Source organism: Phyllostomus hastatus, unplaced genomic scaffold (assembly GCF_019186645.2).
Source record: "Phyllostomus hastatus isolate PE091 unplaced genomic scaffold, TTU_PhHast_1.1 phas_scaffold_182, whole genome shotgun sequence".
Lineage (NCBI taxonomy): Eukaryota > Metazoa > Chordata > Mammalia > Chiroptera > Phyllostomidae > Phyllostomus > Phyllostomus hastatus.
The window spans coordinates 18400239-18425660 of NW_025334013.1; the positions used below are offsets into that span (position 1 = coordinate 18400239).

At 48.0% G+C, this 25422-nt stretch overlaps 1 protein-coding gene and 1 long non-coding RNA gene across 2 annotated transcripts in view; one reads left to right on the plus strand and one right to left on the minus strand.

Annotated features, from left to right (window-relative positions):
* LOC123832168 lies at positions 1 to 18316 on the plus strand. The gene is made up of 3 exons (XR_006788011.1): positions 1 to 91; positions 11826 to 11880; positions 15669 to 18316. It is a non-coding gene; the product is annotated as an uncharacterized LOC123832168 (long non-coding RNA).
* The window catches only part of SRSF4 (serine and arginine rich splicing factor 4), a 26002-nt gene continuing 14124 nt past the window's right edge, over positions 13545 to 25422 (minus strand). The window contains exons 2-6 of the mRNA XM_045859717.1: positions 22843 to 22985; positions 21837 to 21949; positions 18326 to 18540; positions 15323 to 15412; positions 13545 to 15056 (exon numbers count right to left, since the gene is read on the minus strand). Coding sequence (XP_045715673.1) covers positions 14213 to 15056; positions 15323 to 15412; positions 18326 to 18540; positions 21837 to 21949; positions 22843 to 22985 — 1405 coding nt within the window. The 3' untranslated portion in view covers positions 13545 to 14212. The remainder of the gene's footprint in view (positions 15057 to 15322; positions 15413 to 18325; positions 18541 to 21836; positions 21950 to 22842; positions 22986 to 25422) is intronic.

Genomic DNA, 25422 nt, shown 5'->3' on the forward strand with positions numbered 1-25422 from the left:
CCGCCCTCCGGGAGTCCCGGGGCCGGGCCGGCCCGCGCCCCGCCGGGCCCGGCCGCGGGAAGAGGCGACAACTCAGGTCTGCGGGTCGCAGGTAGGTGCAGGGTGCACGCGTGCAGACGCGGCCCGAGTGCCCCGCTTAGGTCCGCAAAAGCCGGGAGGGCGCCCTGTCCCCGCGAGAGGGAACCGCGAGCCCCCTGCCCGGCTCCGCCGCCCGAGGGGTCCGAGGCCGCACACCGTCCGGCGCTGCCCAGGCGCCCTCGGGCCGGGCGCCGAGGAGGGGACTCGCGGGGGCTCCGAGAGCCGCTGACGCCCAGCGTCGTCCGGGCAGCTGCCCGGAGGAGGTGGCCCGCGTCCCTGCCCCGCCGGCCCTTCCGCTGCCCGACCTCACTGCCTTCACCTGTGAAATGGGCAGATGGCGTCCGCTCCGCCAGGCAACGGGGGGCTAAACTCCGGCGTGAGGGCGGGGCGCGCAGCCGCGGGCGCAGCCGGGTCCCCCCAGCCAGCGCTCAGGGGCCAGGAGTCGCGGCGGGGGTGCGGGTGCGGGTACTCGGACGAGCCCAGAACTGAGGGAATCAAATGTGCTGCGCGGGTCCTGCTCGGCCCCCCACACCCCCTAAGAAGATGCGTCCGGCCTGGAGGTGGGGGAGGGCGGCGCTTGTCCCGAAGCGGGAGGGGGGCACCGAGGGCCGCACAGCGCCCGCGGACCGGCCCGACTGGGGCGACTTGGCTTTCGCGCCCCGCCCGCCCCCAGAGGCAAGAATGTGGCGCCGAGCGCGGGGGTCGGCCGGCAGCCCAGTTTCCATGATGCGGGGGGCGGGCTCAGAGGAGGGGGGCGCGGGAGGATTGCCAGGCTCCGTGCCGGGCCCCCGCCTCACTCCCGCAGCCCTGCCGGGCCCCTCGGGAGGAATTTCCGGCCTGGGATTGATTAGAGCGCGCCCCTCCCCCGGCCGCCGAGACCCCCCGGCACGCGGGGCGCGAGGGGCGGGGTGAGGGAGGTAATGAGACCCGGCTGTGCGCCCCAGGCTGAGAGGGGGAACTGGAGGACGTCGCCGGCCTGGGCCACCCCACTTCCCGGCGCGTGGCAGAGCGAGTCCCGAAGCCTCATGGCACAGCTAGGCCTCGAACACCGGCTCCTGCCCCCCGGCTCGGTCGAGAGGCACTGGGGATGGCACAGGCGCTCCCGGGAGCCCCCTCTCCCAGCCCCTGGGGACCAGGCATCCTCAGCCACCCCTGGGAGCAGAGCCTCCTAGGGTGGACCGACCTGGAGATTACTGGTGTCCAGAGGAGGCCACGGGGTGGAGCTGAGCCCCGTCTCCAGGGTGGCCCCCTGTGGTCCGAGAGCTCCGCCACGACCATCCTCCTGCAGCGCCCGTGGGACTGAGGGCTCCGGCGGCCTGAGCTGGGAAGGGAACGCCCTCAGCTCTCCGCCTGGGCTGCCGCTTGCGCCCCACTGAGGCAGCAGCCTCCTTCCTGCTTCCTCCCGCCTCCCGACACCTCCTTCGTGTGAGACCCCCCAAATCCACTCTGTATTTCACCCACCCGGGCGCACACTGACTCCCCGCACCCTGCCCCCCGCCCCCCGCCCTCGCAGACCCCTTCCTCCTGCGCCCTCGGTCACTGCCCTTCCTGGCGACGTCAACTCTGGAGGCCAAGCCTGGACCGCCTGGCTGGCCTTGTCCCGGGCACTCCACCTGTCTTCGTGTTTCCCACTTGTGTTTCCTGCCTGTCCCTCCTGGGTTCACCCCGTCCCTGGCCTCCTTTCCCCCACCCGGAGCTGGGGCTCCTCCAACCTGGGCCCACAAGCCCAGCCTCACTACTAGCCAGACAACCTTTCCGGAAGTCTCCCTGGGCCCAGTAATCCTGGCCATTCCTGTTCCTCCTGTTCACCCTCTGTGAAGAGCCCCACTGCCCCCCACCTCCAAGGCCAGCTACACCAGGGGCCACCTTAGGCTCTTTCCTCTCCCCTTCCATTGAATGTATTAAGTTCCCAGACCCTGGCCTTTTGATCTGGAACTAGCCACCTTCTCCCTGCCCCAGGGAGCTGTCCTGCAGGCAGGATGTGCAGAGGGACACGGAACACCCCTACCCTGAATCTGAACCCCCACTCACTTCCTGCTTAAAACCCTCAGTGGCTCCCAGTTGTGGTCCACGTGGAATTTAAAATCCCTTCTCACTTCCACAAACTGGCCCCTGCCCCTCTCACATTCGCCCTTCCTGGGTAGCTGGACTTGTTTCCACCCTCTGATCTGTGCTGTGGGGCCCCCTGGTCGTTCCTTTGGTTCCTGCTCATCCTTCAGACCTTCTCTGGCCCCCAGGCCAGGTCAGCCCCTCCATCACACACCCTGACGGTGCTCAGGCACACAGAGGTCGGTGTTTGGAAACAGTCTGTTTCCTATCTGTGCCGCCCTGCCCTGAGCTCAGAGAGGCAGGAATGGATCTGTGTTGCTCAGCCCTGGAGCCCAGTGCCCAGCAGAGTGCCTGCCCACAACTGGCCCTAGGCTGGCCTGTGTCTCCCCCACCCCAGGCCCCTTCCTAATCTCTACCCCTCGGCCCCATGCAGACAGCAGGGGAGGACTCAGCTGTTTGCATCTCAGTTTCCCCATCTGTTCAAACAAAAGTGATGGGGAGATAGTATTTAACTCCCAGCGTTGTTTTGAAGATTAAATAAGAATACATATGTTCAGTCCTGGCCAGGTGGCTCAGTTTCTTTAGTGTAGTCCTGTACACCAAAAGGTTGCAGGTTCGATCCTTGGTCAGGGCACATTCCTAGGTTGTGGTGTTGATCCCCAGTCGGGATGCATACAGGAGGCACCCAATGGGTGCTGCCCACCCCCACCCCTGTCCTCTCTCTAAAATCAGTCGGCACATCCTTGGGTGAGGATTTTAAAAATACACATGTCCAACATCCGGCACAAAGTGGACGGGTGCCCGCCAAACAGCGGCTCCCTCCCCTGACCGCTGGGCTCCAGGATCAGAGGGCAGCGTTTGGGGGCTGTAGAAACATTCCCTGAGCCTGTTTGGGGTGGTGGGGGAGAGAAGGGTCCCCTTTCCTAGGTGTAACCTCTTTTAAGTCCCTTGAGAGCTCTAGGGAGTCGATGTTAAGCCTGGTTTCCAGATGAGGACACTGGCTCAGAGAGGCGGCCCAGAGACACACAGCCAGACGGAGCAGTGCCCTCCCACTCCGAGCGGGGTGCCCACCAGGCCTGCTTGTGTGGGCAGCAGTCGCCTCTCTGTCGGGACACCGGTTTCCTCCTGAATCTGCGCTGGCCTCTGTGTGACCTGGGCTCTCACTTCTGAAGGCGGGGCCTGGATGCGTTGTGCCCCAGGGACCGGGCAAGGGGCAGCTGTCATCTCCTGCATGTCACAGCCTCACCTGGGGCCACAGAACAAATGCCATGGGCCTGGAAGTTCACCTTCTCTCGCCTCTACTTTGGGAACGACCTGGCTGGCCCGGGGTTTCCTGCCAGAACCCCAGGGGTTTCTAAAACCATCCTGTGTCAGGGCTGCCCCGGGAGTGCTTGGGACACAGCCCTGTGCCCAAATGCCCCCACCTCCGGAGCGACCACACCCTCAACTGAGAATTTGAGGCTGGATCAGGGGGCACCGCATGGCTGAGTCCCAGTTCTGATTGTGCTGCTCAGTCATTCCCCTAAGTGACCTTGGGCATGTCACAGCACTCCCCCACAGCTTCTGCCTCTGCATTCTGTCCCTCGCAGGCAGGACTCGTGTGCTGATTCAGAAAGGGATTGGCAAGGAGACTCCAGAACCTCAGTTCGAATGCTCTCTTTTACAGGGGCAGAAACCAGTGCGCAGAGAGGGGCAGTGACTTGACTGGGGTGACCCAGCTAGTGGCATTCCCACTGCGTTTCAGGGTCAGAAGAGTTCCCCACAGTGACAAGGTCCCATCCAAGGTCAGGCCCTTGGAGGATCCTGGGATGTGAACGTGAACTCCCTGTCCCACCCCATGGAAGCTCTGAGCTGGGCCACTGGGCTGCTCACCTGGTGTCTCTGGGCCATGGCAAAGCCCTTAGGGAGGATGGGTCCCCGTCTCCACGGCTCTCCCCAGCCCAGAAAGAGAAACAGGCAGAGCCCGGGTGACACTGAGAACGTCAAGGAGACGAGACCCTCCTGGGGAACAGGGCAAAGCCAGCCTCCTGCCCTGATCCCTAGGCTGAGGGACAACAGCGGGAATGCCCTGTTCTGGTCGAACTCTGTCGGCTCCCAGGCCCTTTATGTCCTTACCTTCCAAGTGTGCAAGGCCACCCTGAACATGAAGTACCATTATCACCTGTGTCACACATGCAGAACTGAGCTTCCTGTTTAGGCCTGTGGGGACTGTCTCTCCATCTACCTATTGGTCGCCCTCCCCTGCAGAGACCAGCTCTCAGATCACATGGTCCAGTTTCTCCCACCCCTACACTGCAACGCTGGACTGGTCCCAGTCCTGTCTGCAATGTGGGATCAAATGCTAGCTTTCCAGAGGTCTGAATAAAGTCCTTTGTAAACATAAAGACAAAGGAAGGAGGCCCAGAGAGGGTGACTGGCATGCCCAAAGTCACACAGCTTGATGATGAGTTAAATCACCTCAGTTGACTCTTCCCCATCTCAGTGAGGCAGGACTCCAGTTCCGGGGAGTAACCCCTTGCCTCCAAGCTGTGCCGAGAGCTTAGGACCCAGGCCCCTGGGCTGGAACAGCAGGAACTATGCCCAAGACACAGCAATGGAGACGTAGAGTCCGTGGACTCAGAGAAGTCTGGACGCCAAAGGCCGGTGGAGTCGCTGCCAGGGCCAGCCTGGCGCCACCTGGAGGCGAGGCCCTGCACCTGCACCGGCGGGCTCCTTTTCCCCTGCGCGGAGGCTCACGTTGCCCATCCGCAGCCCACTTCCTCCCGCCTCTCCCTTCCAGGCCCAGAGCACCACCGCGTTTGCAGCGGGGACTCAATCCCACCTCTCCGCTGACTCCTCATGGGGGGCATCCTGGGCCGTACGCGTCCCCCTTGGGCCCCGTCCAGAACCCAGAGTACCGGCCTTCAGGCCTTATGGATGCATTCCCCTGACACAGTGCAGATCTCTCACGACAGATTCCGCTGGGGGAGGTCAGGGTGCGGGAGAAAGAGGGCACAAAACTGTGGTGGACCGTAAGGGCCGAAGCTCTGGGAGTGGAAGGCGGAGTCAGACCAGCGCGGGAGCCCCTCTGCAGGAGGCGCTGCAGGTGCGGTCCCTCTGTAATCCTCCGGGCGGCTCAGAGAGGGCAGCACCGCCCCGCTCTGGCCATGCCGACCGGAAACGCTTGTACAGACATGGTAATAGCCAGAGCTGGGCTGGACCCCAGGACGGCCTGATCTAATCCCAAACTTTGGTCTCGGAAGACTTGCCGCAGGCTCGCCGGGCTCGGTCCCGTGCTTGGGGATTCGGCCCTGGCCTGCAGAGGTTTGCGTTTTTACCAGACAGCCATGGGTCCTTTGATGTTCGCGATGCCTCTGTCACCAGGTGAAGGGGTCAGACGGCCTGGGGAGCTCCCTCACAAATACCCTCTCCTTCCTTCGCTTCCAATGCTGAGCGATGCAGAGAGCAGCTGGACCCAGGGACGTGGGCATCAGTGCAGCTTTGTGGCACATTTACAAACGAGGAGACCGAGGACATGGCAGGCAGCAGTGGGCATCCCTGGAGGGGTGCCTCCCCCCCCCCTAGTGGAGGGGTTGGTATGAGGGCGGGGGCAGGAAAGGTATCTGAGGCCAAGGTTACCACTCACCTAGCCCTTCCTCTAAGCCAGGCTGGTATGATTGACATTGACCTCATCTGCAGGTTCAGGGATGAAATGACTCCAGACCAGCTCTCTCTGCCTCCAAGCCTTCTCAACAAAGTAGGGAGATAGGGGTATGAATTTTACATTTGAGGAAATGATGGCCCAGAGATTTTAAGTAACTTGTCCAACGTCACACAGCAAGAAGGTGGTGAGAGTCACACCATTCCTGGAATCTCTCATTTCCTCACCTGTAAAACTCGGACAACACGCTGACCTTAGGAGGCCGCTGTGAGCCCCAGGTGACCTGCCATGTGGAAAGCCTCTCCGCTGCGCCTTGTGGGCGGGCAGGACAGAACAGTACTGGATCGTTTACTTGGTATCCTACTGACATTTCCCAGGAGCCTTACATCCCTCATCATGTTCCAGGAGCCAAAAGATGAGAAAATGTCCTCAGATAGTCACAGGACACCGGCACCTCCAATCATTCGGCCAATGCACCCTTGCCTGGGAGCCCTTGCCATGTGTCGGGAACGTCACTGGGTCCAGCACAGGGTTCTGGTTTGGAAGAACCACTGATGATGTTCTGAGAGACTTTTTGAATCTCCTGCTGAGAGACGCCTCAGGGAAAACACTGAGGTGACTCAAAGATCATTGAAGGCGTCTACAGCCCACTCCATGGTAGCTAAATGCAAAACACCGCTGGGCCCTAGTCGCTGATGTGTGGTCGTGACGTTTTCAGTTTTCAGGTAATTTGAGTCTTCCCAATAAAGACGATTCACTAAATGATATTCAATATGTAAACCTTTGTAAGCTTTTTCATAGAAATAGCTCCAGGTGGTGTGGCTCAGTGGATTGAGTGCCAGCCTTCCAACTGAACCGTCACCAGTTCAATTCCCTGTCAAGGCACACACCTGTATTAGGGGCCTGGTCCCCGGTTGGGGGTGTGTGAGAGGCAACCGATGGATGTTTCTCTCCCTCCTTTGCCTCTGTCTTAAAATAAATCTTTTTTTTTTAAGATTTTATTTATTTTTAGAGAGGAAACGGAGGGAGACAGAGAGAGAGAGAAACATCAATGTGCGGTTGCTGGGGGTTATGGCCTGCAACCCAGGCATGGACCCTGGCTGGGAATCGAACCTGCGACACTTTGGTTCGCAGCCTGCGCTCAATCCACTGAGCTACGCCAGCCAGGAAAATAAATAAAGTCTTAAAAAACAACTCAGGAATGGGGTAGAGAATTGTGCACCGGACCAGTGGGTGCAGAGGGCCCCTGCGGGTGCTGAGGAGACTGGGTCTGGGAGTGTCCCACTGTCAGTCTCGATGGCCACCCCTGTGGGCAGGGTGAAGACCTTTGTACTGGGTGCTCTTCTTCTCTTTGTTTCAGTTGCCTCTCAGGGTGGGTGCCCCAGAGTGAGAGCACCGGCTGCTGTCTCTGGGTTTCTGTCATTCCGGGTGATTTATAGCCAGCGGTTCAGAATTAGTGGGGCTGCTGGGGGTGGGGAGGTAGGGGCTCCTAATAGATACCAGATGTAAATAATACGGAATGGTTGTTCCAATTTGCATTTCTTTAGGAATACCCTGAGGTTCTTAATAGACTCTCAGAAACACCAGGGGTTCCTGGGAAGTGTGCCTTGAGGATAAGTGTTCTATCTTGTGAAAGAAGGAATTTGATTCCAGTGGGATCTGATTAAGTCTTCACCTGCCTTTCAGTAAAACCCTTTTGTTGTGAGCATAACACACCTCCAGTACAATATACACACAACTCTTTTTGTTGTGAGTATAAAACCGGAATGTCCAGCTCCGTCCACTTTCGTGAAGCAAGCCCCCACCCAGCCCTGCTCTCTGGTCCGGAAACAGCGCACGGCCAGACTCCGGAAGGCCCCGCAGGGTCCTCTCCAACGGCTACCTCCTCCCTCCATCCGAAAGGACATGCTCTTCTGACCTCTACTACTATAGTTTAGTGTTTGTTTTTTTTTTAAACAGCAAAATTTTAGTTGGCTATTTTAAAAGTTTATGTATGTGAAATTAAGTTTGTGCTCCGTTGCGTCTGGCTTCTTTACGTTTGGGAGATTCACCCGTGTGGCTGCGCGTCTGTAGTTTGCTTATTTTCACCTACACAGTCCTCTGTCGTAGGGCTGTACCGCAACTTATCCATGCTACGTTTGAAAAGACTTTTGGGTTGTTTCTAATTTGGGGCTATCACAAATAAAGCTGCTGAAGACATTCTTGTGCATGCCATTGGGGATTGGTGTCCCGTGTGGCTTACATGCTTCTGGTACAAGCCCTGGGTTTGCGTGTCTTTGACTCGCCTGGCGTGTTGGCGGGGAAATGAAGCACCTGCATTTCAAATCCCGGGATTTTTGCCTTGTATAGCTGCACTGAGCATGCGTCAAGTTTACATGGCTTTTAGCACCAAAAAATAAAGCTCTGTAACTAGCTGAAGCTTCCTGAAGAGAAGTCCCATGTCTGGTTCATCGGGTTCCTCTTGGAATCCTCCAGGCCAACACCAGATACCACAAACATGTAGCAGACATTTGTCAAAGCGTGACTGACTGCTTCCTCGCAGTCTCCTACTTCTACCTTTGGGGAGTGGGGCAGCTGAGGGAATCAGACTGTCCTTTTGTACTGAATTGCCTTTGCTCCTTGCGGAAGGTTGGTTAACAGTATTTGTGTGGGTCTGTTTCTGGGCTCTCTATTCTGTTCCACTGATCTGTCTTCTCTATTCTTGAGCCAACACCACACTGTCTCGATTCCTGAAGCTTACAGTAAGCCTTGAAGTTGAGTGGCATCAATCCTCTGACTTTGTTCTTCAGTGTTGTGTTGGCTGTCCTGGGTTTGTTTGTTTGTTTGTTTTTTTCTCTTTTGCCTTTTCATATAAACTTTAAAATCAGTTTAATAGCCACAGAATAACTTGCTGGCATTTTGATTGGGATTGCATTGAATCTACGGCTCCAGTTGGAAAGAGCTGACAGTTTAACAATATTGAGTTTTCGTATCCATAAACATGGAATGTCTCCTTTTATGTAGACCTTTGAATTGTTTCACCAGAGAGCTGGTATGTATTTTGTTAGGTTTATACCTTAAACAATGCAAATGGTACTGTTTTTAACTTTAAATTCTAATTGTTCATTGATGTACATAGAAAAAAATTGACTTATATATTAATCTAGTACTCTGAAAACTTGCTGTAATTGCTTTAGTTTGGGGAATTTTTCTCTTGATTCTTTGGGATTTTCTATAGAGTAGATTATGTAATTTACAAATAGTTTTCTCCCTAATCTGTTTACCTTTTATTTCCTTTTCTTGTCTTATTGCATTAGCTGGAAAATCCAATACAGTGTTGAAAAGGAGTAGTGAGAGGGGATGTCCTTGCTTTGTTGCTGCTCTTAGGGGAAAACCATCTATTTTCTCACAATTATGTATGATGTTATTTGTAGGTCTTTTGTAGATTTCTTTATCAAGTTGAGGGAAACTATTCCTAGCTTGCTGAGTTTTTACTATGAATGGGTGCTAGGCTTTCAAAAATGCTGTTGCTACGTCTATTGATATGCTCATGTCATTTTTCTTCTTTGCTCTGTTCATGTAATGGATTACATTAATTGGTTTTTGAATGTTGAACTGTCTTGCATACCTGGAATAAACTGCAATTGGTCTTGGTGTATAATTTTTAATTTTTTAACTATATTTTATTGATTATGCTATTACAGGTGTCCCAATGTTTCCCTTTGCCCCTCCCCTCCACCCAGCACCCTCACTCCCTCAGGGAATCCTCCCCCCCAACTGTTCATGTCCATGGGTCATGCATATAAATGCTCTGGCTAGTCAATTTCCTATATTGTACTTTACATCCTCGTGGCTATTCTGTAATGACCTATTTGTACTTCTTAATCTCCTCACCTCTTCACCCATTCCCCCACAGCCCCCTGCCATCTGGCAATCATCAAAACCCTGTCAACATCTATAATGGTCTATGTTCTAGTTTGCTAAGTTTGTTTTTTAGATTCAGTTGATAGGTATTTATTCCCATTTTATTGTTCATAGTTTTGATCTTGTTTTTCTTAAATAAGTCCTGTGTGGGAAGCTCTTTATCTGCCCTTTGATTGTAAATGATAGCTTTGCTGGGGAGAGCAATCTTGGCTGCAGGTCTCTGCTTTTCATGACTCTGAATCAATTTCTTGCCAATCCCTTCTAGCCTGCAGTTTCTTTTGAGAAATCAGCTGACAGTCTATGGGAACTCCCCTGTAGGTAACTAACTTCTTTCCTCTTGCTGCTTTTAAGATTCTCTTTAACCTTTGGCATTTTAATTATGATGTGTCTTGGAGTGGGCCTCTTTGCATCCATCTTGTTTGGGATTCTCTGTGTTTCCTGGACTTGTATGGCTAGTTCCTTCACCAAATTAGGGAAGTTTTCTTTCATCAGTTTTTCAAATAGAGTTCCAATTTCTTGCTCTTTCTCTTTTTCTGGCACTCCTGTGAAGCAAATGTTGGAATGCTTGAAGTTGTCCCAGAGGCTGCTTATGCTATCCTTTTTTTTTTTTTCCCCATTCTTTTTTCTTTTGTTCGGATTAGGTTTTTTTTTTTTTTGCTTCCTTATGTTCCAAATCATTGATTTGTTTCTTGGTTTCATCCACTCTACTGTTGTTTCCCAGTAAATTGTTATTTCAATTAGTGTATCCTTCATTTCTGACTAGATCCTTTTTATACTCTTAAGGTCCTCACCAAATTCCTTGAGCATCCTTTAACCAATGTTTTGAACTCTACACGATACATTGCTTATCTCCATTTTGTTTAGTTCTTTTTCTGGAGCTTTCATCTGTTCTTTCATTTGGGCCATGTTTCCTTGTATCCTTGTTTTGGCAACTTCTCTGTAACTAACTTCTCCCTATTAACTAACTCCGTGTGTTTGCTATGACTCCCTATCTTGGCAGCATGGCCTAATGTAGTAGGTGTCCTGTAGGGTCCAGTGGCACAGCCTCCCCTATCACCCAAGCTGAATACTCAAGGTGCACCAACTGCGTGGGCTGAGTACATCCTCCTCTTGTAGTTGAGCCTTGATTGCTTGGCATATCAACAGATTTACCCAGGCCAGTCAGCTCCAAGGATTGGCTGTGACCACTGACCACCAATGTCCAGCCTCTGTGGAGGATCAGCTGTGCAGGAGCAGGATGGTGGCGCTCTGATGTGGTCTGTAGCTGCCCACTGGGTGTGCAGGCTCTGGGGTTTCCCAGGTGGTACAGGCCAAGGTCAGTCCCCACCTATGTTCTGCTCTGAGTCACCCTGCATGAGCTATTGTATAATTCCTTTTATGCATCATTGGATTCTACTTGCTAATATTTTAAACCTATGTTCATGAATGTTGGTCTATACTTTTCTCGTAATGTCTTTGTCTGGTTTTGATGGTGGGATAATGCTGGTCTAATAAAATGAGTTAGGATTAATATACCAGTCAATTGCTTTCCTATGTACAGCAATGAACAACTAGAATTCAAAATTAAAAACAGTACCATTTACACTAACACCCTTCAAAAATGCATTACTTAAGTAGACATCTAACAAAATATGTACAAGATCTCTGGTGAAAGAAATCTAAGACCTCATATTACTCTGCTTCTATTTTCTGGAAGATACTGAATATTGGTATAATTTTTTCCTTAAATGTTTGGTAGAATTCACCAGTGATCCATTTGGGCCTGGTGCTTTTAGTTATTCTCTCTATTAGTCCTGGTAGAGCATTTTTCAAGGAATTGTACCATTTCATCTAGATTACCAAATTTGTGGGGATAAGTTGCTCATAACATTTTTATCCTTTTAATGTCCACAGGATTAGTAGTGATATGGCCCCTTTCATTTCTGATATTATTTATATCTACCTTTTTTATTGGTTAGCCTAACTGTAAGTTTATAAATTTCCTGAATCACCTTTGGTTTTGTTGATTTCCTCTATAGAATTCCTGTTTTCAGTTTCATTGCTCTAATTTTTCTTTCCTTTGCTTACATTGGATTTAACTTGTTCTTTTTTCTGGATTCCTAAGGCAGAAGCTTAATAAGATTATTAATTTTAGATTTTTTTCTTATTCCAATAGGAGCATTTAATGCTGAAACTTCCAAGACTGCTTTTGCTACATCTCACAAATTTTGGTAAGCTGTTATTTTCATTTGCTCAAAATATTTCTCAGGACTTCTCCTTTGACACATGTGTTATTTAGATATGTGTCTAATATCCAACCATCTTGGAACTTCCTAGCTATCTTTCTATTGTTCATTTCTAGTTTAATTCTACTGTGGTCTGAGCATACTTGGCATTTAAATTTCGTAATGTGTTTTATGGACTAGAATGTGGTCTATTTTGAATGATCCATGTGAACTTGAGAATGTGTATTCTGCTGTTATTACTTGATGTCAATTAGATGAAGCTCACTGATGGCACTCTTCAGTTCAACTGTCCGTACTGATTTGCTGCCTGCTAAACCTGTCAATCACTGATATCAACTGTAGACTGTATTGCGTGCAGCACCGCAGGTCTCCTTCCATCACCATGTATCCCCCAGCCCCTACACCTCTTTGATTAGTGTTACCATGAATTTTCTCTATCCCTTTGCTTTTAATGTGTCTCTATATTTAAAATGGGTTTCTTAAACAACATACAGATGGCTGTTTTAAAAATTCCACTGAAAGTCTTTTTTTTGAGGGGAAGGGAGGAAGAGAGGAACAGAAACGGTGATTAGTTGCCTCTCCTACTTGCCCTGACCAGGAACCGAACCCACAACCTAGGCATGTGCCCTGACCGGGAATCAAACTGTTTAAACTGTGACTTTTCAGTTTATAGGATGATGCAAAACCAGGCCAAGGCTGATGAGTCTACATAACTGACATTTCAAGTGGTTACTGACATAGTTTAATATCTACTACATTTGTTACTACTTTCATTACCCTTGTTTTTTATCCCTATTTTTGCCTTCCACTCTTTTTTTGGGAGGGAGAGGGGAGAAAAGGCTAAGTATGAAAAGAAAGGTATGTGTGGATTTTGAGCATCCAGAGGCTAATGATAGTGGGCCATTGTATTTCTTTGGCTGCTTCCTTTTTGGAAAATTCCCTATTAAATGCATTCTTGTGAGCATTAAAGTACTGCTATAGAAGCTACTATAGAAGCTAAAATGTACCATCTTGTCTTCATTCCTTGGTGCCTAGAATGTGGAATGACGGCCTGGGCCTGGACAAATGGGCGCTCCAAAGCAGGCCTGTGCGTCTTCATCAAACGATGAAACAATTAAAATGTATTCACAGTGGTGGGCTAGTGGCGTTGTCCTGCAGCCACTTAGAAACCTTTGCTTAAGGAAAGTAGATTCAGTCCTGTGGAAACCCTGCTTAAACCCGAGTTAAAATCCTAACTTAAAAAAATTTTTTTAAAAGATTTTACTTTTTAGAGGGGAAGGGAGGGAGAAAGAGAGGGAAAAAATCATTGATCGGCCGCTTCTTGCATGTGGCCCGTTCAGGGATGGACCTGCAACCCAGGCATGTGCCCCAACCAGGAGCTGAACTGGTGACCCTTCGCTTTGTAGCATGTAGCTTGGCCCTACAGTGGTCAGGGCCAAGTCCTAGGTTCTGAAGAGAGGAAGGGCTGTAAATTCCTAAGAAACTAGATTCTTTTGTACTGCTGGGTGAGAAAAATCCTATAGGAAAAATGCTGGCTCCCTAGATGTGATCTCAGGAAGCTGCAGTCATCATGCACTGAACTTTCTATGCTAAGAAGAGAGTTATCAAGAGAGACCAGGAAATGCAACTTTGATTCAAGAACCATGAAATTTTGTCAAGCAAAAATAGTCTTTATTCAAATTTAATGGAAACAGGGGTCACTATACTTTGCAAGACGGGGAAAAATAAAATTAAAAAAAAATTCTTTTCTTTTCTTTTTTTTAATATAAAACAATATAATCACAATACCAGAATATGGAACTCTATAGTTTATTTCCTATGGGTTACTGCAGGTATCAATTTTCCTTGACTGTGCTATTCACAACTTTGTTAAGTCCAAAAATATGAAACCAAAGTGGTAGGAAACTTAAGACTTAGCACTTTCACTAAATGGCGTACATCAAAGGGCATCAATTCAGGGGCAAAAATGGTTGAACTCACCATACCTACCTATGTCATCATTCCAGCCTTAAACCCATCCAGGTACTGAGCTCCCTGTAAGAAAGGCCAGGCCTGAAAGCCAAGGCATTTTGGATATTCTACTGTGGGCCATGAGGAAAGGGGGTTTTCAAAGAGAAGATTGTTTTCAGTCGAGCAGGAAGGCCTGGTGCCAGGAGGCTTTACAGAGAGGAAGCACTTAGATTTAACAATTGTAGACACACCATTGGGGGAGTTAAAAATGTACAGCAGTGACATATGTTCTACTTCAACCACTTGTGCTACGGCTACCGAACATGTACAAAACTTCTCGGGTAGTTCCAGCTGTGGTCGTAGCCAGTTAGGACCTTGAGTGGGATCTGGATCTAGACTGGGAAGGCGATCTGGACGCAGACCTGGATCTAGACTTGGACCGAGACTGGGTTTTTGAAGCCGACTTTGATCTGGAGCGTGACTCTGATGGAAGGTTTGGTTTGGATTTAGAATTGGACCTCGACCGGGACCGGGTCTCCTGATTGGTGCCAGCATCCTCGCCTTCCCCTCGGCCTTCCTTCTGGCCGGACTCGGGCTTGGCACGGTCCCGCTCCTTCGACCCCGAGCGGGACCGCGATCTGGACTGGGAGCGGTCGGCGTCTTCCTTCTTCTTCTTCTCGCTGCTGCCCGACTTGCTGTCTCGCTTGCTGCTGTGTTTTCTGCTCCTCTTGCTCTTGCTGCGGCTGCGGCTGCGGCTCCGACTGCGGCTCTCCTCCCGGCTTCTCTTCCGCCCCTTCCTCTTGTCCTTGCTTTTGCTGCGACTCCGGCTGCGGCTCCTGCTGCCTCCCTTGCTCCTGCTCCTGCTCTTGCGGAGGCCTTTCTCCTGACTCCGGCTCTTCTCCTTGCTCTTGCTCTTGCTCCTGCTCCTGCTGCCCCGCTTCTCCTCCTCCGCTCTTCTCTCCTGACTCCGGCTCCTGCTTTTACTCTTGCTTTTATGTCGACTGGGACTCCTGCTCTTGGACTTCCCGGTGTTGTTGTTGTTCTGAACCTTCTCTTCAACTTGATCTTTACTCTTGCTGCGGCGCTTGTCCACACTGCGGCTGCGGCTGCGACTCTTGTCATCCTTGCTGGGGCTGCGGCTTTTCTCTTTCTTGCTGCGGCTGCGACTCTTGCTGCGGCTGCGGCTCTTGCTCCGGGAATGGGAGCCCGACCTGAGAAGACACAGTGATGTCGAATTCACACGCAACTTCACACTTGATGCCAATCGTCAGATGCAAAGGCCAAGGGAACGTGGAGCTATGCCCTACAATATAATCCACGGCCCGGCCAGTAACTGCTTTCTAAACCCCCAGGATTCCAGTGCAGAGCTGGAGAAACTGGGTGAGGTAAGACTAGTAGTCACATGATTCAAGTCAACGTGGCAAATGGTGTGGATGTTTCCTGCCCACCCCCTCCACTTACACCAAGGAAGACCCACCTGGACCGAGATCGACTCTTAGAATGACTGCTTTTGCTGCTGCCACTCCGGCTTCTGCTCTTACGAGAATGTCTGCTACGAGAGCGGGACCTGCAGGAAGAAAACATTTCTTTAAAAAAAAAAAAAAATACTTGCTGACAAAAGTGGAGCCGAATGGAGTCCACTCAGACAGTTTTTCAGTAAGAAAACACGTGTAGCACAGACTGTCCAGGCATGAAGTTGAGAGAAACCTTTTTCCTGTGCTCTGGGCCCACAGATCTAGCTGCTCACAAACATTCCCCCCTGGATGGCTTCCGCAAAACTCTTAGCAACTCTAATAATAATGTACTTTCCCCCGGACCCACAGTGCTGGGTTCCTTCCTTTCTTCCTTCTTTCCACAGATGCCGCTGTTACTTACCCCTCCTCACACCAGCCACCTGGCTCCCCCCCATCTGCTCATATACTGGTCATTCGGCCTCTTCTCCAGTCTGCCCACCTCTGCTCTCCACGCATCTCCTCTACTCAACTCACGTGACCAGAGAGCCATTTTAAAAACACGCTCCAAGCTTTTAAAAAAATCTGTAATAAGCCGAAACTGTGGACTCTTATTATTGCCTACCAAAAGCAACAAGGGATCCAGGAATAAGGCAGGACATGAACGAAAAAAAAAAAAAAAAATAAGGGCCCAGAAGATCTCATCACAGCAAGAAGGGGAAAACTTCCAAAGGTCCCTGGGAACCGTCATCTATGAAAGGACTCTCGCCGACAATGTTGAACCTGTATCTTATTTACTCCTGTTTAGATCTAAATTTCAGATTACAAGTACTTCAGGAGATAAAGTTCAAATTCAGTGACACCAAGAGGAAACACAAATAAATTCAGAATGGGAGATAGTGTTTAAAAAGACCCCAAGGAAAGTAAGTGTCACAGAAGCAAGGGGGAAGGAGGACTGCTTCAGACTGAAGGGACCTCCCGACCCCTTGCAACCCATGTCTGTACTGGACTGGACCTTGGTCAGAACACACACACACACACACACCTGCACACACGCGCGAGTGTGCAGCTACAAAGACATCCCTGGAACAACTGGGGAAACTGGAACACAGCCTGGACATGGCATAACTTGACAGCGTCACTATGAATGTTCTCAGGTTAGAAAACAAGTGTGACTATTCTCCTTGGAGACATGCCGAGGTGCTGTGGAGCGGAGTGTCATGATTTACACAACTTCCCTTCAAACACTGCAACAAAACCAATGTATAGGGTGCGTGTATAAATACACATAAACACACTTCTGTCATGTATGAATTGTACATACATACAGAGTGGGAGACGAGAGAAGACGACAAAATGCTAACAGCTGCGGAAGCCAGAAGGAAGTATAGGGATGTTTTGTAAATGATTCTTTCAACTTTGTTTGAAAATGATCGCAATAAAAAGTAAGTTTGGGGAAATATTCAATAAAGCCTATTCACACAAAAACCAAACCAAACCAAAAGGTACTGAAACAGGAGCCAACTTGAAGGGTTCCCAATGACAAAAAAGGGGAACAATCTGAGCATAAAAAACGATGACTGCAGTAAATGAAACATTAAATGTATAAACACCTAAGAATTCATTCAAAATGATACTAAACAACCACCCTCATCACCTTTGGGGTTTGCTAGGGCACATTTAATATTCTGAAAGTTGGTAAATAGAGGTACCATACTATTTTGCATGTCTGATAAAAATTCTATTTCTGGGTAACAAAAGAACAGATGAGGGAAATCATCCTTTATAGAATTATAGCCTTTAAATGCAGAAGGAATGATAAAATTAGAAAGTCGTCATTTTGCAACCTCCAATGAATGGCTCTAGCCAATGATTATCAACAGATGCGGAAACTGTTGGGGGGTGTTGATGCAGAGCCCTGTACTGGACGGCGCGGGCCAACCACTCCCGAACACACCGATGCACGCTGTAACCATTCAAAGTGGGGTGTCCAGACACCACACGAGTGAGACAACAGGAAGCACGAAGCGCTACTCATGAAGCGCACCTAGCCTTGCTGGAAATGCCTCAACATCTAACGGTGAGTTTATAAGAATGGTGGATAGGCTAAAGGAATGTGTCAAACACCTCCGCAAGGACACAATTAGCAAAATCTCAACTATGGGGAAGTCTTCAAAACAGATAACCATTTTTCCCAACAACTAAATGCATGGGAAAAAAGAGAAGGCGAAGAAGGATATATCAGTGACTCAGGAGAACTAAGACTCGCCGCCCTGGCCAGTGTGGCTCCGCTGGCGGAGCGTCATCCCATGGACCGAAAGGCTGTGGCTTTGGTCTCCGTTTGGGGCGCACATGAGGGAGAACCAATCGATGTTTTTCTCTCACATCAACGTTTCTTCCCCTCTGTTTCTCCCTCCCTCCCGTCTCTAAAATAAATAAATTGCAACACGCAGACCTAGTCTCCGCCCACCACCTCCAAGTTATGCTCCAGGGCTGTTTCGACCATGCGTCCCGGGGAAGCCTGTGCCTGCTCTCCGGACTGGTCGTGCGTGTGCATGTCCTCAGACAAACTCGGCACATCGGCAATTACTTCCTCAACACCCGCCTTCTCCACTAGCCTAAGTTTCATGAGGGCATGAACCGTGTTTGCCTTTTTCACAAGTGCCTGGCCCTGTTGCAGAGCAACTGCCGAGTAAGTCTCCAGTCTGGAGTAGCTGGAGCACCTGGGGGAGTGACCAAGGGGCTCATCAGCGACCGTGTTTGCTCCCAATGAGGGAGTGATCTGACGAACCCAAGAAGAAATGGCAAAGAAGGTCACTGATTCCTGCCTCAGAGAAAGGACTTTACTTCTATTTGTATTAATGACATAAGAGTTCAAGAGCTTCACAAATAAATATTCGGTTCAAAGTTTTGAGTTACTGAACCAGATGGAACCACGCCACCGAGAACCCCGCAGGAGAATGGAAACGGGCTCTCTGCGCTCTCACCCACGAGTCCCCATGGGCTCTGGCACACGGAGGGCACAGTACCTGGAGTGACTCCGGCTCCTGGAGTAGGACCGGCGCCTTCTGGAACCAGGCTTGTCTTCAACTAATCTGATTTTCCTGCCATTGACTTCGGTTCCATCTAATTTTTCCAAAGCTCTTTTCATATCGGAGTAAGACACAAATTCGATCACCCCTTCGTTTTTGCGGCCCTTGTGAGCGTCTGCATACGTCACTTCTCCCGCCTGGCGCATGTAGTCCTGGAGGGAAAGAGTCGCCGATAGGTTAACACATACTTTGCTAAAGTAGCTAATGCAATCACCATTACAAAAGTTTTCCCTTTCTTTTTGGAAGAAATGCTAGCTTTCCTCAGAATAAAGTTTACTCTGAAAATATTTCAATCTACACACCGATCATTTACCGAGGTTCTTTGTAGCATCAGGCATTTGGCAGGTGGTAGAGATAATAAATATTTAACTGTTCTTTTAAATAAAGTTATGTGTAACTATAAAACCTTTTAGTTACCTATCACTTTCTAGATTTTATACTGGCATGTCCTTTGTTTACAGAAGCTTTACAGGCTCCTGTCACAACTTTTAATTCAGGATTTTTACATTTCACTATGAATTCTTGTCTAAAAACATGTACAGATATAGATAACACAAGCAAATACATAAAGGGATTATAAAACTAGAACTTCAATTTTATTCGAAATTGTTATCGCTTCAAAGCAAGTGACAGACAAGAAGGCCACAGAACAGGGCTGCCCAGCTCTGGCTGCAGCCCACCCGCGTCCCTTCACTGCTTCTGGCCTTCTTCCTCGCTCTCTTTAAGGACCTGATGCAGCCCAATGAGAGAGTACAGCTCACATGCTAGACATGTACAAGAGTGGTATACAAAAGAGAGGTCTGATTAGTGCTCGAAAAGAAATGAAATTTAGATGAATTTAAAACTCAGGGACTTATGGCCGATTTCCCCAGATTTCTTTATATGTAATATACACTCAATATGAACATTCAGTAGCAATTTATTTTTATTACTTTCATTTCTATATTTTACTGTCATAAACACCGAACACATGCCATTTGATACTATTTCTTTGTTCAGTGAATCATAAAATGTTTACATGTCTTCATAATTTGTGTGCCCAATACTTTTTCTGAGGATTTCACAATTGTTGGGACTTTTAAGTTTTTTATACACACACACACACACACACACACACAGTCTTTTGCTATTATTCATAATCCAGCAATAACATCTTTGCACAAAAACTGCTTTACTTCAGCTAACATGTTGAATGTTTACTGTATGATAGTTATATGCTGATTAATTCAGTCCTAATTACAGCCATGTGAGCAGATATAATCATTACCCCCATTTTACAAGAGAAAAGTGGAATACTGAGAGGTTAAGTAGACTGCCCAAGGTCATTCAGGTAGTGGGTGAACAAGCCAGGGTCTGAATGTAAGCAGCCGGCCGTCAGAACTGGAATTCTTAACAGCCACGCCATGCTTGTGTTCTGGCCTGAGAAGCGTGTCGTCAGGCACCTGCGTCGTGGGAGCCTGTAGAGTGCACCCACACAGAGCCAGCCCGGACGGTGCAGAGCCTACCACCCACCCAGGCCACACGGAATACCCACCACTGTCTAAGGGCACGTGTCCTCCGCTGACCAACATGTAGCCAGTGCGTGGCTGCTCCGCTGCATAGCACGGGCCGCCCTCAACGACACCAGAGGTGCACTGCTGTATACATCTCATCTCAGTGCCATCACCACGGGGTCTTATGAATTTACAGATTTTAAAAAGTAATAATATCCCCTGAATCTGTTTTATTTTTGCATTTCCTTGACTAATAGCTAACATTTACTGTGCCAGGAACCAGTATAGGCTTTTTTTTATATAAAAATGCCTTCTATTCTCACATAACCTTGAACAGAAATGAGTATTAGTCCTAGTTTATGGCCGAGGAATATGAAGCACAAGAGGAAACTGATGCGCTAAAGTGGAGTAACTGATAAATGGCAGACCTGGGATTAAGCCTGCTCTTAAGGCTGCCTTGACTTACTAGAAAATTGACTTCATTCTTCTCTCTTCCTAAGAGTGAAACTACCAAAGGTACAGAATATAAAACCGAATGAGGACACTGGTTAGGCCCCATTTTAACCCAAACGTTGAAAGCTTGTCCAGTTTCCACCCGCAGTGTTCAGCCTTCAGCTCTCAGAACACTGGGCCCCTCCAGTGCGTGTGGCCATGCTGGCAGACCCCCAGCAGGGGCCCGCTGCAATGGAGGCCCAACGTCCAGCTGTTCTGCTAAGACCGACTGCGTGAATTAATCTTTTTCTGGATCTCATCTTTGTTATCTAAAGGTAACCAAGTTTTCTAGAAACAACAAACAAACAAACAAACAAACAAAACCCTTCCTTTTTCAGGCGAGTCTTAGCTGATGTGGCTCATTGGCTTGAGCGCTGGCCTGCGGACCAAAGGGTTGTTGGTTTGATTCCCAGTCGGGGCACATGCCTGGGTTGTGGGCCAGGTCCCTGGCAAGGGGTGTGTGAGAGGTGACCACACATTGACATTTCTTTCCCTCCCTTACCCTTTCTCTAAAAATTAATAAAATTTGTTTAAAAAGTAATTTAAAAACGTTTTCAGGATAAATATTCCATGAAAATCAAATAAACCTTATGAAAAAACATGGGTCACATAACCATTTTTACCAAAGAGGGCCTACACTCGAAGCTGATGTAAACTTGCATGTTACAACTGATGGTGCAGGAAACACTGGTGGTTGTAACTTTTTCTTTAATTGAAAAACAAACAAACAAACCCTACACTGGTATCTCTCTGTAACATCGATTTTCAACCAGTGTGCCACAAGAATTCTAAAACATGCAATACCTGACCAATTTAGCCAGAGGCACGGACCTGTTTTCCCTTGGACTGTCAAATAAAAAAAATGACAGCAGCCAACACAACAATAGCCAACTGGTGTGATGAATCAAAATTATACTATTTTTTTTGGGTTACATTGGCAAAAAACATATTTTTGGTGTGCCACAGAATTCAGTCATTAGTTTACGTGCGCCATGAGGTGAAAACAGTTGAAAACCGCTGCTCGCTCACGTCCTCCGTGGAGGAAAATCTTGCGCAACACCGAATGGCCTTAGAGGGACGGCCCCATAACGTACGGCAGCGGTGAAATTCCGATGTCTTCTGTGCTCAGACAGAAACTTCACTTACAGAGTCTCCAAATGCTTCGGGAAGGCTTCAACCACAGAATACCGCTGCATTCTGCGTGTGCCTAGGCCTGCATAAAACTCCTCCTTCCCAACTGCGACTTTCTGCCCAGCCATCCACCCATTTACTTTGAGAGAGACAGACACACTGATCTGTTGGCCCACTTATTTATGCATTCTTTGGTCGATTCTTTTCTGCGTCCTGACCAGGGATCAAACCTGCAACCTTGGCACATTGGGACAACACTCCAGCCAACTGACCTACCCGGCCAGGGCCAACTCTTGCCCAACCTTATCCCAGAAGGTTAACAGGGTCCAAACCTTTAGGTCTTGCCAGCTGCACCGACTTGACAAATTTTCCACAATAAGTCTGTATTCTGTGCGGGTGGGAGGGCCATACTTATCTCGGCCACTTCTTCTATAACCATAACCACCTTTGGAAGGTTCAAATAGATAAGATTACTTCAGTGGGGGAAAAGGCAAAAAGGATATAGCACATATTCCCCTTTAATATACCATTCACCCCCAACCCAAACAGCACATATATTTTAACTCTATCCCCACCCTCAAATCCAAACTAGATTTTTCTTTTAAAAAAGCAATCAAACATGAAAATTTAATTCAATTTACAAAGTTGTAAGTATATATATTCATTAATATTTATATTTAAAGTTAACATGCATAAATTAAAAACTATTAACAATTTAACAATTTAGAAATAAGTAACCAAATTACTAAATCAGTTACTGGTGTTACTCACAGTGATTAAAGTTTTTGTGAATATTTTATATGAGAGAAAAAAAAGATTTTCAGGCACCTATTTCAGTTTAATCTCATCTGTGTCTAACCCTTGGGATCCTCACCACCCAGGTCTAATGGGGAAAGGTTGCGGTCGTCACATGGCTTCCTGTTTTGGTCAGCCAAGGGCCACAATGGTTCAAAGAGCCACGCATGGAAAGGTAACCCAAGGTCAGCAAATGGAACAGGCAGTCATCTTAGCCTCAAAGGATTCTTTTAATTAAAACATTGAGGTCTTTGTTAAATCTATGTTAAACAATTGCATTACAGAGAAAAACAAAACAACACAAACATACATCATTAAACATATTTATAAAGTATTAAAACAAGAAATTTATGCCATTAATTTAATTAAAATTAAACATTATCAAAGATGTTTATTTGCAATTTTACATTTTAAGATACATAATTTTAAAAACAAATGGCTTAAATATCAATACATTTCAGCGTAACAATAGTTTAATTACTTAAAAATTAACATTTAATAACAAAGGCATGTCACCGATACAAATGCCCTTTAAATGCTTACTGCGTCCAGAACCGTAACTGCCGTCTCGACGTGGGCCGCGGGCATGCTCAACAATTACTCGCTCACCACAAAGGTCTTTGCCATTTAGTTCATAAACAGCATCATCTGCATCACGCAGATCATCAAACTCCACAAACCCGTATCTAGAAGAGAGCAAACGAAAGCCTGGTTGGCACCCTTTTGACATCCAGCTTCACTACATTAAAGAGAAAACAATGAGGTTCATGCTGAGCAAAGGTTAGGTGGGGTTTGCAAACTAAGGATCGACTTTCTCCTCCCTCTAACTGAAACCACTTTGCTTGGTGCCAACAGGCACTACGAGGGGACAGGGAGACTTCTCAAGGTGACCCCTGTCTTTCTAGAAGGAGACTGGCTAAATCTGGAGACCGCCTCTTTTGTTCCCCAAGTCGCTGGTGGCAACTACAAAGACCTCTGCAGGGGGGCTTGGTATAAGGTGTCAAAATACCACACAGAACTCACTGATTAGACCTCATTCAGGCCCTGTGCTTCATCTGTTAAGTCGTGTTTGGAGTAATATAACAGGTTAAAGATAATCTCAGTGTCTCTAATCTCCTCAGTGAAAGAATTTTTTAAAAAAGTTCCTGTTCCTCTGCCTAAATAAATTAGTCACAAATGAGTAAATGTTCCAGAAATTATCAGTGAAAAATACTCAGAGCTATTCACTTCCCTGCGTTATTACAAGTTCATTTCTATGAAGTTTTAGTTAGGCTGGAATTATCTAAAACCTTTATATGATTGTGCAAACTCCTATACAAACTATTGCTAGGAATTTCCCAGCAAAGAGGTTTCGGGTTTAACACACACCAGAAAGAAAACAAACTCCCTCCAAACTTCTATTAATGCCTGCTACAGAGTACAACTTATAAAATGAAAGCACAGAAATTATAAAATATTTGTAAGCAAGGTTAAACAAATGCCCTATAAACTATGTTATTGCTAAACTTTTAGTTTGGTTTGTCACACCCTGGCAGGTCTAACTTTGCGCCCACTCCTATCTGAAAAGCAACACCATCTTAATGATCGTATCTGATCACAAAGGAAAGTTACCAGCAATGTTTTTAAATTCTAACAAGGCTGTGCGCAGCAGCAAACTTGGTGTTTCTCTGCGTTTAAACATACTGGAACTAAAAACAGGTTACAAGCCTTGCCCCAAGTCCATTCAGCCTGACCAGAATGCTTCCAGCTTCGTCAGCACATAATGCTCACAACACGTTAAGCAAGAGAACTCGGTCTTGCAGGATTCTTTCTTCACTAAAGAGTTCCTCTCCAGTAAGAGTCTCTCTAGGTGACAATGCACAGCTAACAATTTCAGAGGGTTCTTTAAGCTGAAATGTCTATTAATGGCATTCAAATGTTAAGAGTCACTCAATCTCAACTCCCTTAAAAAAATGTAATACAGGCACACCCAGTTGCTTAATGGGAAATGTTTTGCAGTAACATTATCCAGAAGGCACCTGGCTCCCTTTATGGGCTATGAAGTCTTTAGAACATGGTTTCATTAATTCCATGGGCTAGAATTGCTGAGCAGCTTAGTAAGTGATTTTGAATATGATGTCATATTTGACAGAGCAAGTAAAGCCTCTCCAAATCATTGACTTTCTATGTTAAAAGTGCTTTAGTCACTAAAAATCTCCAACAGATAAAATATATTGCCACTGCTTTTTCCTTTCCAAAGTAGGGTGGGTCATGAGGAAAGCCATAATAATATCATTTTTAGAGAAAAAAAATTTGAAAAGCAAATAGAAAAAAATCAAAGCTAACTACTCTCTACTTCGGTTTATTTCTAAATAGATCACAATAAAGTACCCAACCCCCCCCCAAAAGAACCTGAATTCAGTTGTCAAAACTGGCCACAGGTCTGCTCTGCCCACAGCATCACTGCTCTTGGCTCCGTGTGAGAGCGAGCGGATGCCAAGCAGAGAGGGACGAGAGCACACACTCAACAGGGGTGCGGCGAAACACCCCGCGGGCTCCGCACCACTCGGCGACCCCCAACTCATCTAGTGTGACGTCGGAAGGGAGAGTGACTCCTAAAGATTAAATCAGAAAATCACCTACACAGATGGTCTTCCTTCAGAATTAGGATGGTTTGTAACTACTTGGGCTGGGGCGTGGTCAGAGAATGCAAGACCCTAAGCTCTGCAAGTCATCTGGAGTAAAAAGTCCAGCTGTCGTTAGAGAGCGAAGCGCGTGTTAGACCTACGAGGCAGCGCGCTCTCCCAGGCTCAAAGACCACCCTGTGCGCGCTGGATCTGCCCCCAGGCTCACACGCAGAACCTACTCTGATCTCCGAGGGAAAGAAAGGACGGTCAGTTAAGTGGAGGCACAGTGGTCCGAAAACAAAAATTAATGCTCGGTCAGACCTCTCTCTCACTGAGGCTGAAGGAAAGCATGCCTTGCCAATAAGATTCTTCCCTGAGTTGTAGGGATTCATCTGTGTTACTAGAAAACAATGGCCTCTACAGAACCTCCTTAACACCCCCTACTAAAAAGTCCCAATGGGTGGGTCACTTAGGAGCCATATTTGGGGGGGGGGGCGGCTATCCAAGTCACTTATTA